The sequence below is a fragment of the Tetrao urogallus genome (genome assembly GCF_951394365.1).
Source record: "Tetrao urogallus genome assembly, chromosome: 5".
Classification (NCBI taxonomy): Eukaryota; Metazoa; Chordata; class Aves; order Galliformes; family Phasianidae; genus Tetrao; species Tetrao urogallus.
Window position 1 is genome coordinate 59910314 of NC_136818.1, and position 16186 is coordinate 59926499.

General features: G+C 39.4%; 1 protein-coding gene across 1 annotated transcript; it reads left to right on the forward strand.

Annotated features, from left to right (window-relative positions):
• Positions 1-254: 254 nt before the first annotated feature.
• SEC23IP (SEC23 interacting protein) lies at positions 255-15539 on the forward strand (the record flags this gene model as incomplete). The annotated part of the gene is made up of 18 exons (XM_079535945.1): positions 255-390; positions 3308-3837; positions 4133-4313; positions 4513-4706; positions 4955-5044; positions 6274-6394; positions 6701-6790; positions 7154-7295; positions 7888-8096; positions 8747-8865; positions 9461-9631; positions 9952-10047; positions 10231-10437; positions 11070-11225; positions 11715-11817; positions 12764-12949; positions 13189-13351; positions 15458-15539. 18 exons carry the CDS (start codon positions 255-257, stop codon positions 15537-15539), a joined length of 2976 nt encoding a protein of 991 aa, XP_079392071.1.
• Positions 15540-16186: the final 647 nt, after the last annotated feature.

Below are 16186 nucleotides of genomic sequence, written 5' to 3' on the forward strand. Positions count from 1 at the left end.
GCCCCGCAGCCGCCGACTCCCGCTCGCCAGCCCAGCGCGGGGACCGCGGACTTCCGCCCTCCGCCTTCTCCTCCTCCTCTTCCTCTCAGGAGCGGCCGCAGCAATGGCGGCGCGATCCGAACCCGCCTTTTCCTCTCGCCCCTCCCTTCTCCTCCTGCCGCGCCCGCTCGCGGGGCCGCCATCTTAAAGGCGGGCGGGATGAGGGCGGAAGGGGCCGGGCTGCCGTTGGGAAGGGACGTGGACGGGGCGCAGCCATGGCGGCGGCGAAGCCCGGTGGCGGTACCAACCTTCTCTTCGCTTCCTCCGCTACGGAATTCAACTTCACCGTGCCTTTCATCCCGGTCAGCCAGGCGCCGGCCGCGCCGCCGGGCCCCGCTCTCCTCACGGCGGGTATGGGGTGCTGTGAGGGGCGGGCGCTATGGCGTGTGGGGCTGAGGGGCCGCTCCTCGTCCCGCTGTGCTCGGGATTCCGTGCTGTGCTCTGCCGTGCTGTGCTCGGCCAAACTGTGCTTCCCTTCGGTAGCTCCTGTCACACTGTGACCCTCATCTTCCCTGAGGGTGCGCCAATCCCACGTCATCTTTCATTTTCCTCGTGCGGATACGGAGCGCTGAGCAGGAACTTGAGATTTCCGTGTTAATTTAGCACCAGGGAAGGTTGAGGTGGGATGTTTGAAGGCGCAGCTGCCCGGGGAGTGCTGGGTCGCTGAGCCTGTAGGTGTGCAGAGCTGTGGGAGTACAGAGCTGCGGGTTGTGGCACTGAGCGGTGTGCGGATGGGCCTGCTGGGGGGGCTGGATGGTCTTGGTGGTTGTTTCCAACCTTAATGAGTCTGTGATTCCACACTCAGTTCAAAATCCAAAACGTGATTTCAACGCTGACATGCCTTAGCTAGGGAAATGAATGCAGTACAATCACTGTGAGTTTACAAACATGCTTGACAAGTGTGGCTTCAGAATGGTTTTTAGATGATCCATATTTTCAGGGGCAGAGAAAGGGAATAAGAACATTAAAATATCATTCCTATTTATCTAAGGTAGGTGGCTGATACATGTACTAACTGAGCTTGCACAGTCCTTACAGTTCTTAAGTGCAGGTCTGGAAATTAGCATTATGTGAGTGGCTCTCACGTGGCAGCTTCCTGGCGAGGGAGGAAATCTGTTGATGGGATTTCAGTAATAAGATGTGATTAGTTGTGCGCTCTCCTTTTTGCTGAATTTTTGATTGGATGAAGGTTCATAGTTTTGCAACTGGAGTGAAATTAATTGCTGGAGATCTACTGAGGTTATGCCACGTTCAAGGGAGGGGCATCCTGTTCTATTATACTTCTGTCATGCCTCCCATTCACCTTGACTAGCCAGCTGTCACAAGGACCTGGATGCATAGAGCAGTTTGCATCTTGAATCACAGTGTGAAGCAGGAAGGGATGAGCCCTTGAGTTTGAATCCTGAACTGTTTTGAGAATCTACATCAGGAATTGTTTGACATCCATGTGAAAGCTGATGTTTGGAAGCTGTGTGCATGAATGCATCTGTTGCATTTCGAAGAGTCAGTAGCAGTAAGAGGTTTGTGCCATACGGTTTGAAGATGAAAGATGTGTTCTCTGATTCAGATGAACTAACATCCTTAGTGTAGGAAGTGTTCCCAATGAGGACTTGGACGTTTGTCACTAGGGATTGTCAGATGGCAGTCTGCGAGTGACAAGGTATTATCTGTGAGGAATGCACAGGAGGCTGTCACACAGTCACTGAATGTGAGAGGAATACTGCCCTTGTTTCTCAAAGCTGGAGAATCATAGGATTTCTTTTTCATTTGTACAAAGTGCTTCACTTTGTCTATGCATGTGTTTCAATGGAGTTTGTGCAAATTACAAAAAAGGTAATGTAGAAATTGTGTCTGAAGACTGTATGTATATATGGTTTTGTCTGCCATTTTTTTAGGAAATGCACAGATAGACTGAGTTTTCCAAATAAAGTGGTTTGTGAATAAGGTTTTGGTAAAGGCCTTGAAAGGCTCTTGAAAGTGGTATCATAGGTGCAAATTCAGGTGGTGCTTGCCTAAAATTGTTGTCATCAGAAAAGACTGGTAAATAAACATTTTAGTCATGGCAAATTCTGCTTTCCTGATTGATTAATTAGAACAGCAGCTTCCTACAGGGACTTCTCTATGGATTCCCCAGTGCTCCCTTGATGCTCTGTATTCCTGTGATGTTGGCTGCAGATAAAGATGTAAAGGTGTTTGTTATCGGCCGCTTGGAGCTGCTGGTCTCTCATTGCCTGGGAATTGAGGAGCAGAGAAGCAGTAAAGGGGAATTCATCCCCACTGTCTGGGGATTATTTGACTGCCAGAGCAGAAACAATGCTCTTATGACTTCCAATAAATTGCTTTGGGTGCTTGCAAGGTGCTGTTTCCTCAGCAGGCAGGCAGTGATGCTCAGACAGTTCAATGTTCAGCTGAGTCTATTGCTGGACTCAGGTCAAACTGCTTGGTTTTCCAATTTCTACTGGATCAGTGCAAAGCAGAAAGCTGAAACTGACAGGGAGCTGGCATGTGTTCTTTCTCAAGATGCAAAAACACAGACATGACAAGATTTTAAGCTCTCTCCTGCAATTACACAGGATGGGGACTTGTTTTTCTGTACCAGAGATTCACCTCTTGCACAAATCTACAGTAAGGTTCTTAGAACCAGACTAACTCTTGCTTGTGATGAATCTTGCTAATCAGAGAAACTGGAGTGATGAGTTTTGGCCACCTTGCAAATAAAGTGTGAAACTGAGAGAGGGCGTTGCTGATGGGTCAGGAGAGGATGGCCTTAAGCCACTAAGAGCCATCACCAGTAGGCACAGTCAGTTTGGGAATGTCCTTAATCCCTACTTCTAAGTGAGATCTTGGAAGCCTAAACGTTAGAGAGTAAGGTTCTTTTCTTAGAATCTGTTTTTGTAGCAAGAGGAAATAAAGCAAAGCCACTCCTGTATTTGGTAGGCATAAAGGAGATTGAAGGGGATTTTAGTGTCATGGAAGCATGTTTCTTTGACAAGGTGGCTTGGAAAGGTCCTAATTTAAGTTATACTTTGGTCTTTTACTTAAAATTTTAGTTTTTGTTGCTTTATGAACACAGAATGACCTTGGCATCCTTTGTTTAACTTTATGGCACATTTAATCTTCAAGGATATATAAGATTTATAATAGTTTTGGTTTCATATAGTCCAGTAGAGTTTTGGAAATAGCTTGTAACATTACAGAACATCTTGTCTACATGTGCTGATTTGTTGGAACCTCTCTGGACGTCTTTTTGTTTTGTATGTCCTTGCAGATGATTCTGCAGATGTTGGCGAAGAGGACAGCTTCTTGGGTCAGACTTCTGCCAGCCCTAATCCTCCACAGACTTTCAACTATTTCTCTCAAGTGCCCAGTAGCAGTGATCCGTTTGGAAGCATTGGGCAGCTGCCCTTAACATCTTCTGCACCACCTGTTGGAGCAGCAGCCTTCTCCAGGCCTCCAACTTCACTTCCTCTTGTGACTGGGTCACAGGACGGGCAAAATGCTTTTTCTCCACAGCTTCCCAAGTCACAGTCCTCTTCTGGTCCTCCACCTACTTCACAGGTGGGAATTGCAGGTTATCAGACTCCTCCACAGAGCTGTCCCCCACCTGCAAATGCTTCTGCTCTTCCATCTCAGCAGGGTTATAATCCTTATCGCCACACCACCCTGAGCAGCAGAGCCAACCCATACCTTACTCCTCCGCAACTGCAGCAGGGTCACGCGTCAACCCCACCTGTTCACCCACCATCCTCTGTCCCACCTGTCCAGATGTATCAGACACCTCCAGGGCCATTGACACAGGTAGGTAAATTGTTCCTGACGTGGTGCTACCAGAATTTAACAATTTAAGACTCTATTCCTTTTTGAATTGTGTGTTTTACCTTAAAGATCAATCCTGTAATTGGAAACATGCAAGTTTTCGAAAACATAAGCAATGGGCAACTTGTCTATATACTATTTTCTGATTGAAAGAGAATGTTCTTGGAAAACAGAAATAAAAGCTCACAGTGCTCTTTATTGCAAAGGATGAATTAATTCTATTCAAAAAAAAAAAAAGTCTGTAAAATTGAGAGAGACCTTTTTTTAGTTTCCTCAGTCACAGCTCCGAGCTCCCAGGCCTGCAGGTCCATTGGTCCAAGCACCTCCTGTTCTGCCACAGAACCAATATGAGCCTGTTCAGCCACACTGGTTCTACTGTAAAGAAGTGGAAGACAAGCAAATATGGATGCCATTCAGCATTCTGGATTCTGCAAAACTAGAGGAAGTCTATAATTCTGGTAAGTTATAAAGATTTTAATCGTGTCTTCTTCAGAGGTGAGCAGAAGGAACTAGATGGAAGATATTAAACTTCTATGATATAAATATCTGCCTTAATGACTTAATGTCAGTCACAGTAGTGACTGGGGCCTTGGAATGAGAGAGGAAAAAAGAATGCACACGTTCGTGTTGTAACTGAGGGTAACTTTTGTGTCACAGTCCAGCCTGATCCTGAGAGCGTGGTTCTGAGCACTGATGGCGGGCGCTATGACGTGTACCTGTATGACAGAATGAGGAAGGCTGTTTACTGGGAAGAAGAGCCTTCAGAAGTGAGACGATGCATGTGGTTCTATAAGGGAGAGAAGGACAGCCGCTTTATTCCTTACACTGAGGATTTTAGTGATAAGCTGGAGGTAGGTATTACTTTTTGCATAAGCTTCATGAAGAACTTGGAAGTACTTTTTATTTATCATGTTATGATATTATGACCACTAATATCGTCTAGTCCACCCCTCAAACCATCCCTACCATGTGTACTGAGCCATGTCACTCACAGTGTAGATAAAACTGTATAGCTTTTAATGTTAACATTACAGATAATGTGCATGGCCAAAAAAGACATGAAATGAGATTTCTCAATTAAACTTGTTTACTGTTTCAGGCAGAATATAAAAGGGCTGTAACTACAAATCAATGGCATCGTCGACTTGAATTCCCAAATGGGGAGACAATTGTTATGCATAATCCCAAGGTAATAGATTCTGGCAGCTGGTTCTTGCAGAATGCATTGGGCTGAATGAGTATAAGAATAATGCAGTGTTAGTTTTGCTTAAAATTGACTTCTTAATTGTTTTGAGTGTGTGTGCGTTTAAGATAAAAATGCTTATAGAAACTATGTAATATACTATAAAGTCTTCTATAAAATTCTATAAAATAAACTATAAAATCTTCATGTTTTAATGTGCTGTGACCTGATTAAAATACAGTGCATCCTGGTACTTAGAAAGAACAAGGGTTGAATGGCTGAAATATTTGCTAAGTGTAACTGGCAGCAAGCAGGAGGTAATTTAAATTACTTTCCAGTTGGTAGAGACTGTCTGAGGTTAATTAAAGCTAAGCTTTCATGGGAAGAAGAGCATTAATCAAACAGTAAAAATTAGCTTGAATATTTTAGCCACAAAGTCTTCCACTGCAGCTATTTCTAGGCCATGAGGAAGTAGAATTTCTAACTAAATCTTTTCTGTACTATAAATGCTCTGCTAGCATGTCGTGTGATTTAACTGTGGACTTCAGACTTACTGAGCAGTGTTGTTAATTGTTCTCTTATCACAGATGCAATAATACATAAAATTAAAAAAAAATATTTATCAGAATCAGTTATTCCTACATTTACCACATGTAGGTTAAGAATGTTATTACCACTAATGTAGGTTAAGAAGTTTCATCCAGGAAAAACCCTAGAGAAGAAGCACTTAAAATTCTTAGTGTCATAAATATGGTGTGACACTTGTGCTAGTGACTATAAACAGTCATGCTAATGAATTAATTGTTTTCTAAGGTTTTTATGCTCCTTTTAAATGTTTTCCTTCTCTGATGAGGACTGATCAATTTTTTTTTTTTTTTGCCTTAAATTGGAATAATTGTAAATAGGGGGAACAGTCAGTTTCTTCACAAAAAATAGCCAGCTGGTAGGGAAGAGTGGCACTGGGATCCAGGAAAGAGGCACCTGAATAATGCTTGTCTGAGGAATTGAAATTGTTAGGAATTGCAGAGCAAGCCAGCACCTTCAACTAGTGGTTTTACTGTAGTGTAAGTCATCTGGTTGCTTCTCAAACTAGTGAGAATTATCTGTGTTAATTCAGGGTCTAGAGTCTCATTTAAGAAAAACTGTGGAGAAGCTCATAGGGTTTTAAAAGGTTGTGTTTTTCATTGATTTTATTTGTTTTTGTATTTATAACTGGTAAATGTATTCTTTCTCAGGTTATAGTTCAGTTCCAACCTTCTGCTACATCAGATGAATGGGGCACTTCTCAAGATGGTCAGGCAAGACCAAGGGTAGTAAAACGTGGAATTGATGATGACCATGATGAAATACCTGATGGTATGTGATTAGTGTATGTGGGGCTGCATCTTGAGCAGTGGGTTTGGTTCAGTGCAAAAGTTGGATGACAGTGAGTGGAGCAGCAAAACGCTGTTCATGTGTAGAGTCTAAAGGTTAGAATTGCTCCATAATCTAAGCTGCAATCCATTGATGTTGTTCTCTAATCAAAGCAGTCTTGTGGACTGTGTGATATCTTGAACCATGGTATATAATAGACTTTTGAAGCAGTTTAAGAATGCTTGACTCTAAATTTCACTAGTGTAGTAAATATTGGTACTGTGATTTTTTCCTTTTCTTTTTCTATAGGAGAAATGGCCCAAGTTGACCATTTGGTGTTCATGGTTCATGGCATCGGGCCTGTGTGTGACTTGAGATTTAGAAGCATTGTTGAATGTGGTATGTTTTCCCTTGTTCAATTGCAGTTTTATTTTTAACTGTTAAGTGCAGGTAGCTTATCTTTCAGATAAGTATGTCTTTAAGAAAAAAAAAAAAAAGATTTTTAGCTAAGAAGGCTGTGTGTGGTCTGATCTTAGAGTAAAAATGCACTGTTGTGAGATAAGGAGAAGCTTACAAGAAAGGCACTTAAAAAAATAATAATAATAATTGAGTAATTCTTGGAAAGGTTTTTCCACTTTGCAGTTTCCTTAATTTGTATTTTGATTATGTCTGTTGCAATTGAGGGGGAAAAAATAATGTTTGTAGTTGTGTACTACTTGAATACCTTTACTGTCAGGTTTTCATTACTCTGCTTCTCCACAGTTGACGATTTTAGAACCGTTTCTCTGAAGTTGCTGCAGACTCACTTTAAGAAATCTTTAGAGGAAGGTAAAGTGAGCAGGGTGGAGTTCCTTCCAGTTCACTGGCATAGTTCTCTGCATGGAGATGCAACAGGTGTGGACAGGTGAGTGTATGTTCATCTTTTTTCTGTAGAAACAACTAGAGAAGTTAATGTGCTTGTGAGGCTGGATGAACAAATGTCTGAGCGTGTTACAAAAAATACTGCTTTTTTGTTTTTGTAATTATCACTTTGTTGTACATTGTAGGGAAAGTTGGAAAGATGTGGAGTATTTTGTATTTTCATGATGCTGAGTAGCAGGATACAGAACTATACATACGTGCTGAACATTTGGTACAGCATTTTCATGGGAGTGGCTAATGCAATTGATACATGAAACACTTATGAGAGTGAATGTGTAGTACAGCAACAGGTGTGTTCCATTCACAGTGGATAGTTGTCTCTCCTGTGCCTTCCTGCAGTCTCAAGTCTGACTCTAGGAGATACCAGGGTCCTCTTCCTGAGGAAGGCACTAAGCCCTTTGTCTATTCCTTGAGCACTAATGTATGAATTTGCAGTGAGGCCAGAAAGCTACATGCTATTGAAAATATCTCCAAAGACCCTCCTGTAGTATTTAGATTGCAGCTCTGCCATCTGTTGTTTCAAAAGTTAACAAACTACTTATCTTCTACTTCTAACGATTCTCTGTTCTGAGTAGGAACATCAAAAAAATCACTTTGCCATCGATTGGACGCCTGCGCCACTTCACCAACGAAACCCTGCTTGACATCCTGTTTTACAACAGCCCCACCTACTGTCAGACGATTGTGGATAAAGTAGGGATGGAAATGAACCGCCTGTATGCACTTTTCATGAGTCGCAATCCAGATTTCAAAGGAGGAGTCTCTGTGGCTGGACACAGTTTAGGTGATTATTGAAGGCACTGATTGAAAATAAAACCAGCATTCCTACATGAAGGGAAGTGGAACCTCTGTGAAGCGGAAGGCTGAACTTAGCTGAAAATTCATGTGTGCTTTTCAGACTAAAAATAAAACCCTTCTCAGTAGATGCATTTATAAAGCTCTGCAAGAAAGTTTATAACTCCGGCATACATGTATGTTTGACCTGTCTTAATTTTCTTCATGAGGACTTAATATCTAATCTGAGTTTAAAAGTTAATTGGTTATCTAGTGTCATCTTAGGCAGGTAACCCACTCAGTAAAACTAAGGTCATTTTTTGGAACGCAACATACGGCTTCATAAAAGTTATTTTACATTGGTTTGGGCTGGGATTTTCCTTCCGTTTGGTAAGATCTATCCGTCTTCAGTCTGAAATGGTTAAAAGGTAGTTTAATACTGGCAACTGCATTCCACTTGAACAGAAAAAGACGAAAAAGATCTTGTTTGCATTTTACTGCTATGTTAGTATGTGTGTATTTAAGTTCAGCAGCTGTTTTTTTTTTTTTTTTTGGTCAATTTGTATGTTGCTATAACTGCTGTATCTAATTCTTGCTGATTACTTTGGCACACGAAGTATCTAAAACTGTTCTTAAGGCAACTTTAATTTCTGTTTCCAGGTTCCTTAATTCTGTTTGACATATTATCTAACCAGAAAGACTTGGCTTCATCAGTAAATACTGAACCTTTCTCTGGTGTTAATGGGACTGAAAAGGATGTGCCTGTTCAAGATAAACAGGTAACTTGCGTGCTAATCTTCCCAGGCAATTAGATCTGATAATTGCAGCATCTTCTTCTCTAGTGGCCAGAGTTTACTGACTGAAACAGTATTGCATGTTTTGATGGTATGTTTTGACATGTTAATGGTAATGTGCCATTCTGTAAATATTGTCAAATCTCAGTACAAACTATATGCCTTTCCTTGAAGCTCCAAGTAGAGCAGTCCTGGTATTTGATCATGAGCATTATCTGTGGACTTGTGGATGCATAACTTGTCTTTGTAAATCTGAGTGGTTGAGAGATTTCCAGGAGGGAAAGAATGAATCTATTTGTTGTCAAGCTTGATGCAGTGTCTGGCTGTTTGATCGTTAATGGAAATACATTTTTAAGTGTTCAAAAGCTCAAGAAACCTTTCTCTTGTTTCAGTAATTTTTAAATGTATAATTTCTTAGTCTGTTATTAACAGAAAACTGGTACTGTATTTTACTAAAAATGAGCTTAGATTAACAAAGCTTATATAACATGAGTGCTTCTAAGAGCAATTAACAGAATTTGTGTTTATTTGCTGTGTATTGACTTGTTACTGTCTGATGTGACTATGCTGTCCTTTTAAGATGACTGAAGATACCAGTTCCTTGGGCTCCTCAATTACCACTTCTGGTGATGACCTTTGTGAGCCTGAAGTAGATGATGATGTTCCTACTTTGCAGAAGACTCTGGAGATGCTGAGTTTATCAGAGTATGCAAGCACATTTGAAAAGGAGCGGATTGACATGGAGTCTCTGGTACAATAATGTTCAGTTGGATCATGGGGGTTATACCAGGGTGTAGGATTTGTTATTGTTTGCTGTTTTCTTCTTTTGCCTTAGCATACTGTCAGGCATGAAAGTAGTCATGAACATGTCATGCTGGACATGAAGACTAAATATTACGTGACTTGGATTTTTTTTTTCCAATTATATTATGTCACTATGTTTTGTATTCTTACATTTCTGTAGCTTTGTAAAATGTCTTTTAATTATTTCATTTGCCAGTAAGAAGTGATATATGTTACTAGAAAAGTTATTTAGTGTACTTTGTGTATATTTGTGGTTTTGTTTTTAAGCTGATGTGTACAATTGATGACCTGAAGGAAATGGGGATACCTCTTGGACCAAGAAAGAAAATAGCCAATTTTGTAAAAGACAGAGCAGCCAAGCAGGTAAATACACTTTTCAGGAGTGAAATAAAAAGTTGTTAAGCAAATGTAACTGACTTTGTTGCTATTAAGTAACTTCTGTTCTTGAACACACTTGTTAACAACATGAATATATTGGAAGAATGTTGATAAATGTGGAAAAAATATTTATTTGTTTTTTTCTGGTCTTGAAACCTGTCTCAAAAGGAACAGAAGAAAGCTGCAGCAGAGAAGAAAGCAGCATTGGCTGCCATGCTTCAAACACAAGAAGCTTCCCAGAAAGCAAAAGAAACAGTTACTTCTGTCTCACCTTCAGAGTCTGGTCAGCAGCACTCAAAGAGGAAGCTTCCAGTTGGTGCATCTGTTTCTTCTGTGAACGTTGACTATGAGTATTTTGAAGTTGGAACTGGTCAGGTGAGACTACATAAATTTGAACAAATCATCTGGAACAGTGCTGTCCTTTTGCTTGTTTTTGTGTGTTATTTCATTCATTCAACATTGATGACTTTGAGCTGCATCCCTTGATTGTTGTGCAGATGTTATGTTTACAAGGAACTTTTGGTGAGAGTGAGTGCTGGGAGAGTGGATCAGATTACTGAAAAACACTATAACAGTGAAGATACCAATACAATTAACTTTTCTACTTTCACCAATGAGTGTCCTGTTTCAAAATCAGAATGGTAAGAATGCTGTGGTACTGGATGGCCTAAACTGGTTCATGTATGCTGTTATATTTAAGTTGTACTTAATCTTAACTCAAGAAACAAGCCTTGAGTGCTTCCTATTCAAATAAATACCAATTTTTAATTTTTCTGTATCTACCTATAGTGTGAAGTTTTTAAAAAAATAATAAAATCACATTATAGTAATATACATATACAGTACTATAATATTAGTATGGAATGGAACAGTGCAGCTGAAATGTCTTGGAGGTACCTGTCAGCATGTCTTTGATTTAATACATGGCTTGTTTTTCCTTCCTAGTTAAGCATTATATCAATTAGCTGGCAGTACTGAGTGATTATTTTCTGACTTTTGTCTGATAGGTTTCAGTAGTTTACAGTGCACTGGACTTTGAACCAGATACATTCTTTGCTCTTGGTTCCCCTATTGGTGTGTTCCTAACTGTACGAGGACTGGAGAAGATTGATGAGAACTACAGGCTTCCTACTTGCAAGGGTTTCTTCAACATCTATCATCCAGTGAGTAAGCAGTACTTCTGACTTTGGATTTTAGCTGATGCAAACCACAATACAGAATACTCAGTTTTTAATTTAGAGCATTACACCTCATTTCCCCCTAGGTTCACTTTCAAAAAACATAATAACCCATCTGGAATATTTATTCCAGATACCTATGATATTTACTATAAAAAAAGTAGAGTTGGCTTCATAGGCTCCATGCCTATATATGGCTTGATAATATTTGTCCTGTTCATTTTTAGAGCTTAACCAAAGTTTTTGGTTTTTTTCCTTCATTAATTTCAAACTTTTCAGCATGCTTTTGTAAAAATGTTTTATTTGAGCTATTCACAAGGCTTTTTTTAGTTTCCAGAGAGATTCTGGGAAACTTAGAAATTCTAACAGGTGTTGTAAATGCAGTATGTTTGTCTTTTTCTGTCCTGTCTTGATTAGCAATTAAACATTGACAGGTTGGTAGATAACTAACATCACTTTGTTATTTCTTAACAGCTTGATCCAGTAGCTTACAGGATAGAACCAATGATCATTGAAGACTTGAGTTTAAAACCAGTTCTTATTCCACACCACAAAGGCAGAAAAAGACTTCATCTAGGTAAAAAGTAAACTTATGTAAATTATGGATCAAACTCCCAACTTCCTTGTTTGAGGCAATAGAGTATCATACAGTTTCAGGAGACAGTGTGTCCAGGTGCCTGTCTTTGTGTTGTTAGATGGTTTTTATTGTTTTGTTTTTTTTTTTTTTTACCTTGTCCCAGATGACCTCCATTAGATGTTTAACCAGTCTTTTCAGTATTGGAAATGTTCAGGAAAAAAAATGCAGGTTTTTTTCCCAATGCAGGGGTTGGGATTTTATTGCTCAGGAGTACAAGTGGTGACTTAAGGTGACTTAAAGTTTGCATAATTAAAGAATATCAGCTTTACTGTTCAGTTAACAGTGCGACAGTTCAGGGCCCTTTTGAAAGTCCGTCTTCATTCAGGGCCTTGGATAGAGAAATTCAGTATTTGTGCTTTAGGGATGGTATGTTAGAATCAGTCTGTTTTCCTAGGCTAGACGAGGTACTTGCTTAGGAATGTTTTAGCTTGCAACTCTTAAAATTTATGTAATAAAGGAAAAAAATATGGTCTTTATCTCTTTACAAGAAGGACTGCTTTTTCTTAGATCTAGGTGAATGTTCCATGGAAAACTCTGATTCCTGATGTAACAGAGCAGTGTGAATCTAACCATTAAACCATCAACCAATTGAGTGTTAGGAGATCTATTGGGAGAGCCCTCTCTTGTTCACTGTTTGCTACCAGTACTGAATAGCAACTTAGTTGCTGTTAACACGTTTATTGTGTTAATTCATTAACCCATTTAGTGAGAAATAATGATGCACTAATTCTATATCATCCTTTTAAATAGAATAAGGGTGCAAGAAACACGTTTATGACATAACAAGTCTGTTTCTGGTAGTAATTGAAATGTTTGTTGAATGGGGCTTAATAATTCTGGTTTTAGTTGAATGTTGTAAATATTCTTGCTGTGATGCTCTTTCTAGAGTTGAAAGACTCTCTGTCTCGAATGGGATCTGATCTGAAACAGGGTTTTATCAGCTCTTTGAAGAGCGCGTGGCAGACCCTTAATGAATTTGCACGTGCTCATACGTCTTCAACTCAGCTACAAGCAGAACTGGAGAAAGTTGCTAACCAAATTAAAGAGGAAGAGGAAAAGCAAGTGGTAGAAGGTATGTGGACACGTTTTTTTGGTTTTATTATTTATTGTTCTCCAGTTAATGGAAGCTTGAGTATCTTAGCACTTGCTGTTGATTTTCTGGTTTATGCAATGCCGTCTTAGTCAGTTGAGACTGCTATAATTGTCTAATTGCAAGTGCTTGGAAATTGTAGCAGGGAAAATGAGTGATAATTATAGTTATGCAGGCTGTGCTTGAAAATAGTTACAAAATCTTAAAATCTTTAATTGTAGCTGAAAAGATCACTGAAAGTCCAGACCTTCCAAAAGACGAGGATTTTACAGTGAAGGTTGGAATGCTGAATGGAGGACGGCGCATTGATTATGTTCTACAAGAAAAACCAATAGAAAGCTTCAATGAATACCTTTTTGCTTTACAGAGTCATTTGTGCTACTGGTAAGAGGTCCTCATCACTTAACTCTGAAACGGTCTCCCATTTGGAAAGATGTTTTCTTCCCACTCAGGCTATATTGTGAAGTTGAATTTGTTATATTCTGGATGATCAAATAATGGAGAGAAGTCAAATGTGAAGGCAGACAGAATATATGATTACTCAAGGATGTCATTCTCAAGATGTCCTACCTGGATTTTCCTGTTAGCTAGTTTCATTGTACAATAGTGTGAATTTGCACAGTGTAAACAATTGTATAGCCCTGTTTGCAATCAGGATGTTGCTTATTGGTCTATTGAACTTTGAAAGTCAAAGCACATACCTTTAGTACAATCCTTTTAAAGGGAGAACTTAATGAGCATTTTGCCATCTGTAGCTTTTCAGGTAAAACTATTTGTGAAGGAACTGTATTAGACTTCAGTATATAGTAAAACTTAATTACCTCTTTGTGTTGAAGTGAAAGTATCAGATATTGATGCTGTGCTGCTAAAGCTCAACAAAGCAAAGGAAGAAAAAGGCATAGCAGGTTTTCCTGTACATTTGGATGACTGTGATCTACCACTTGTAGACAGTGGTTGCTCATATACAGAACAACTTGTAGAAAAGGTGCAGATTTTGGCATCGTGTAGACCTGCATTATGCTGTTGCCATGTCTGCATTTGAACTTGCTGCTTTTTAAGTGATTATGTTTCAAAGGGATGATGTTATAATTAAGCACATGTGAAAATACACAGATTATGGAATGGTAGAACAGAGGGTGTGTAAGCTGTATCTGGTAATACTACAACTTCAGTGATCATTAACTGCCTGCAGAAAGGTTTATCAAAGCTGCAGTGCAGCCAAGCACTGGTTTGCTCTGACAGAGCTCCCAAGCAGTTGGAGACCCAGTGGTGGCACTGCTGTTTTGCAGGTAAAGCTGAAGGAAAGGAGCTTTATTCCACAAGGTGGCAGCCAGTCACTGCTGAATTTTAAAAGCATATCTAGCCACGTCTGGGTTTTTTTGGTTATTCATGACCCAAATATGTGAGTTTTTTTGTTTGTTTCTTCCTCAGGAGGTGGTGAGAAATGCCTTAAAAAAACAGTCTGTGTGTTGCAGGGTTCAGAGCTTCCATGTTGATCCCTCTGCTTGCTTGTTTGCTTGCTTGTTCAATAGAGAACACTGAGAAATGTGGTTGCTATCTCCATAGTAGACTGTTGGAAATGTCTGTAGATCCTTGGCTTGCATGTTTAGCTGTACAGGTTTTCTGTGAAAGATGCTCTCTGCATTTGGAGGGTCGCAGTTCTGTCTAAGTTGTCTTTGCTAACTCCATGTCCAATTTCTTTTAAAGCATGAGCTGTTACATTATGCAGCTACTCCTGCAGCTTTAGAACTTCATTTAAATTTTCCTGGTGAACTGTGTTGCTGGTTTTTTTTTGTTGTTGTTGTTATTTGTTTGTTTTTACAGTGGTTGTTATTCTCTTAGATTGGTATTGGTTTTTGTGCTTATATAACACTTTATAGACATAACAAGGACAATTCTTTTTCCTGAATTTAAATTCAGATGGCCTGAAGCTTTAATTTTAAGAAGAGCTGGTAAAAACAATTTTGAAACATGGCACTTGAATTATACTAGTCTTTAAATGATATGAAAAATACTTTCATTTCCTTGGAGGTAAGGTGCAGAAGATGGCTGTGGATGTTTGTTACAGCCTATCAACAAGAAAGCACAAACCAATTAGCAGAAAAATAGAGTATTGCTGATAGAACTGGGCAGGAGTAAGTGATAGGCTGTTTGAGGAGATTTAAGCCAAATGAATAACATTAAAGAAATGGATGGAGAAGGGGATTTCAAACTGCAGTGTAGTGAGAGTTAGGGAGAACACAGAAAGGAAAATGTAGCAGTGAAAGGTAAGCATGTTGGCTTATTGCAGAGGGAATGTAAAGCTGATGCAGAGTTGTGACTCAAAAAGGAGGTTGATAGAAGAAAGGCCACATTCCCAAAAGAGATTGGGTTGATAACTCTCTGAACAGTCTGCATGAACTGGCATGGGGGTGAAGTGTGCCTTCCAAGGGTATAGAATGTGATCCGTGCCAAATTAACTTTTTTTTTTTTTTTGGTAATACTTTATAGGGAATCTGAAGACACTGCCTTGCTGTTTCTCAAAGAAATATACAGGACTATGAATATCAATCCTGAGCAGCCACAACATTGATGCATAGATACGTGTAAGTTTATTCTATTGTAAGATAGAATACATAGATACACTGTATATAGATGCATTGTAAGTTTATTCTAAGATAACACATATTCATAACAAACTCAGCTGCAGCATAGATCTCCTTAGTTTCCCTTTTTTCTCTGGAGTTTAAATTACGAAGGAGGTAGCTGCAAAGTGTCATCTTGATCTGAAAAAACAATTCCTAGATGTTTAAATGCAGAAGAAACCTTTAAGTGCTCTCTCTTCCCTTCTGAAAAGCTCTTTTATGTCAGAGTTCTTGATATGAGGCCATAATTGCCAGCGCAGCTCTGAAATGTGGTCTCTATTATATTATTTCTTCTTAGTCCAGCTGTTCAGTGAATGTTTAGTGAAGTATAGGAAAACTTGGTGATATTGGATATGATGAGGTTTCATTTATGGTGCAGTGCTGTACAGTATGTTTGTGTAGCATTTTGTCTTACGATGTTTTTGTTAGTAAGTTACTGAGTCAGTAGTGTTAACTGAGCTAAAATCACATGCAAGAAGAATCAGTTGCACTAGCAATTAGTGAGTAGCTACCAGGATTTGTTTGTTTCTACTCACTGCAATAATACTTATGGTATTAAAAAAAATCTTTTATATGAGTACCATGATTTATTTCT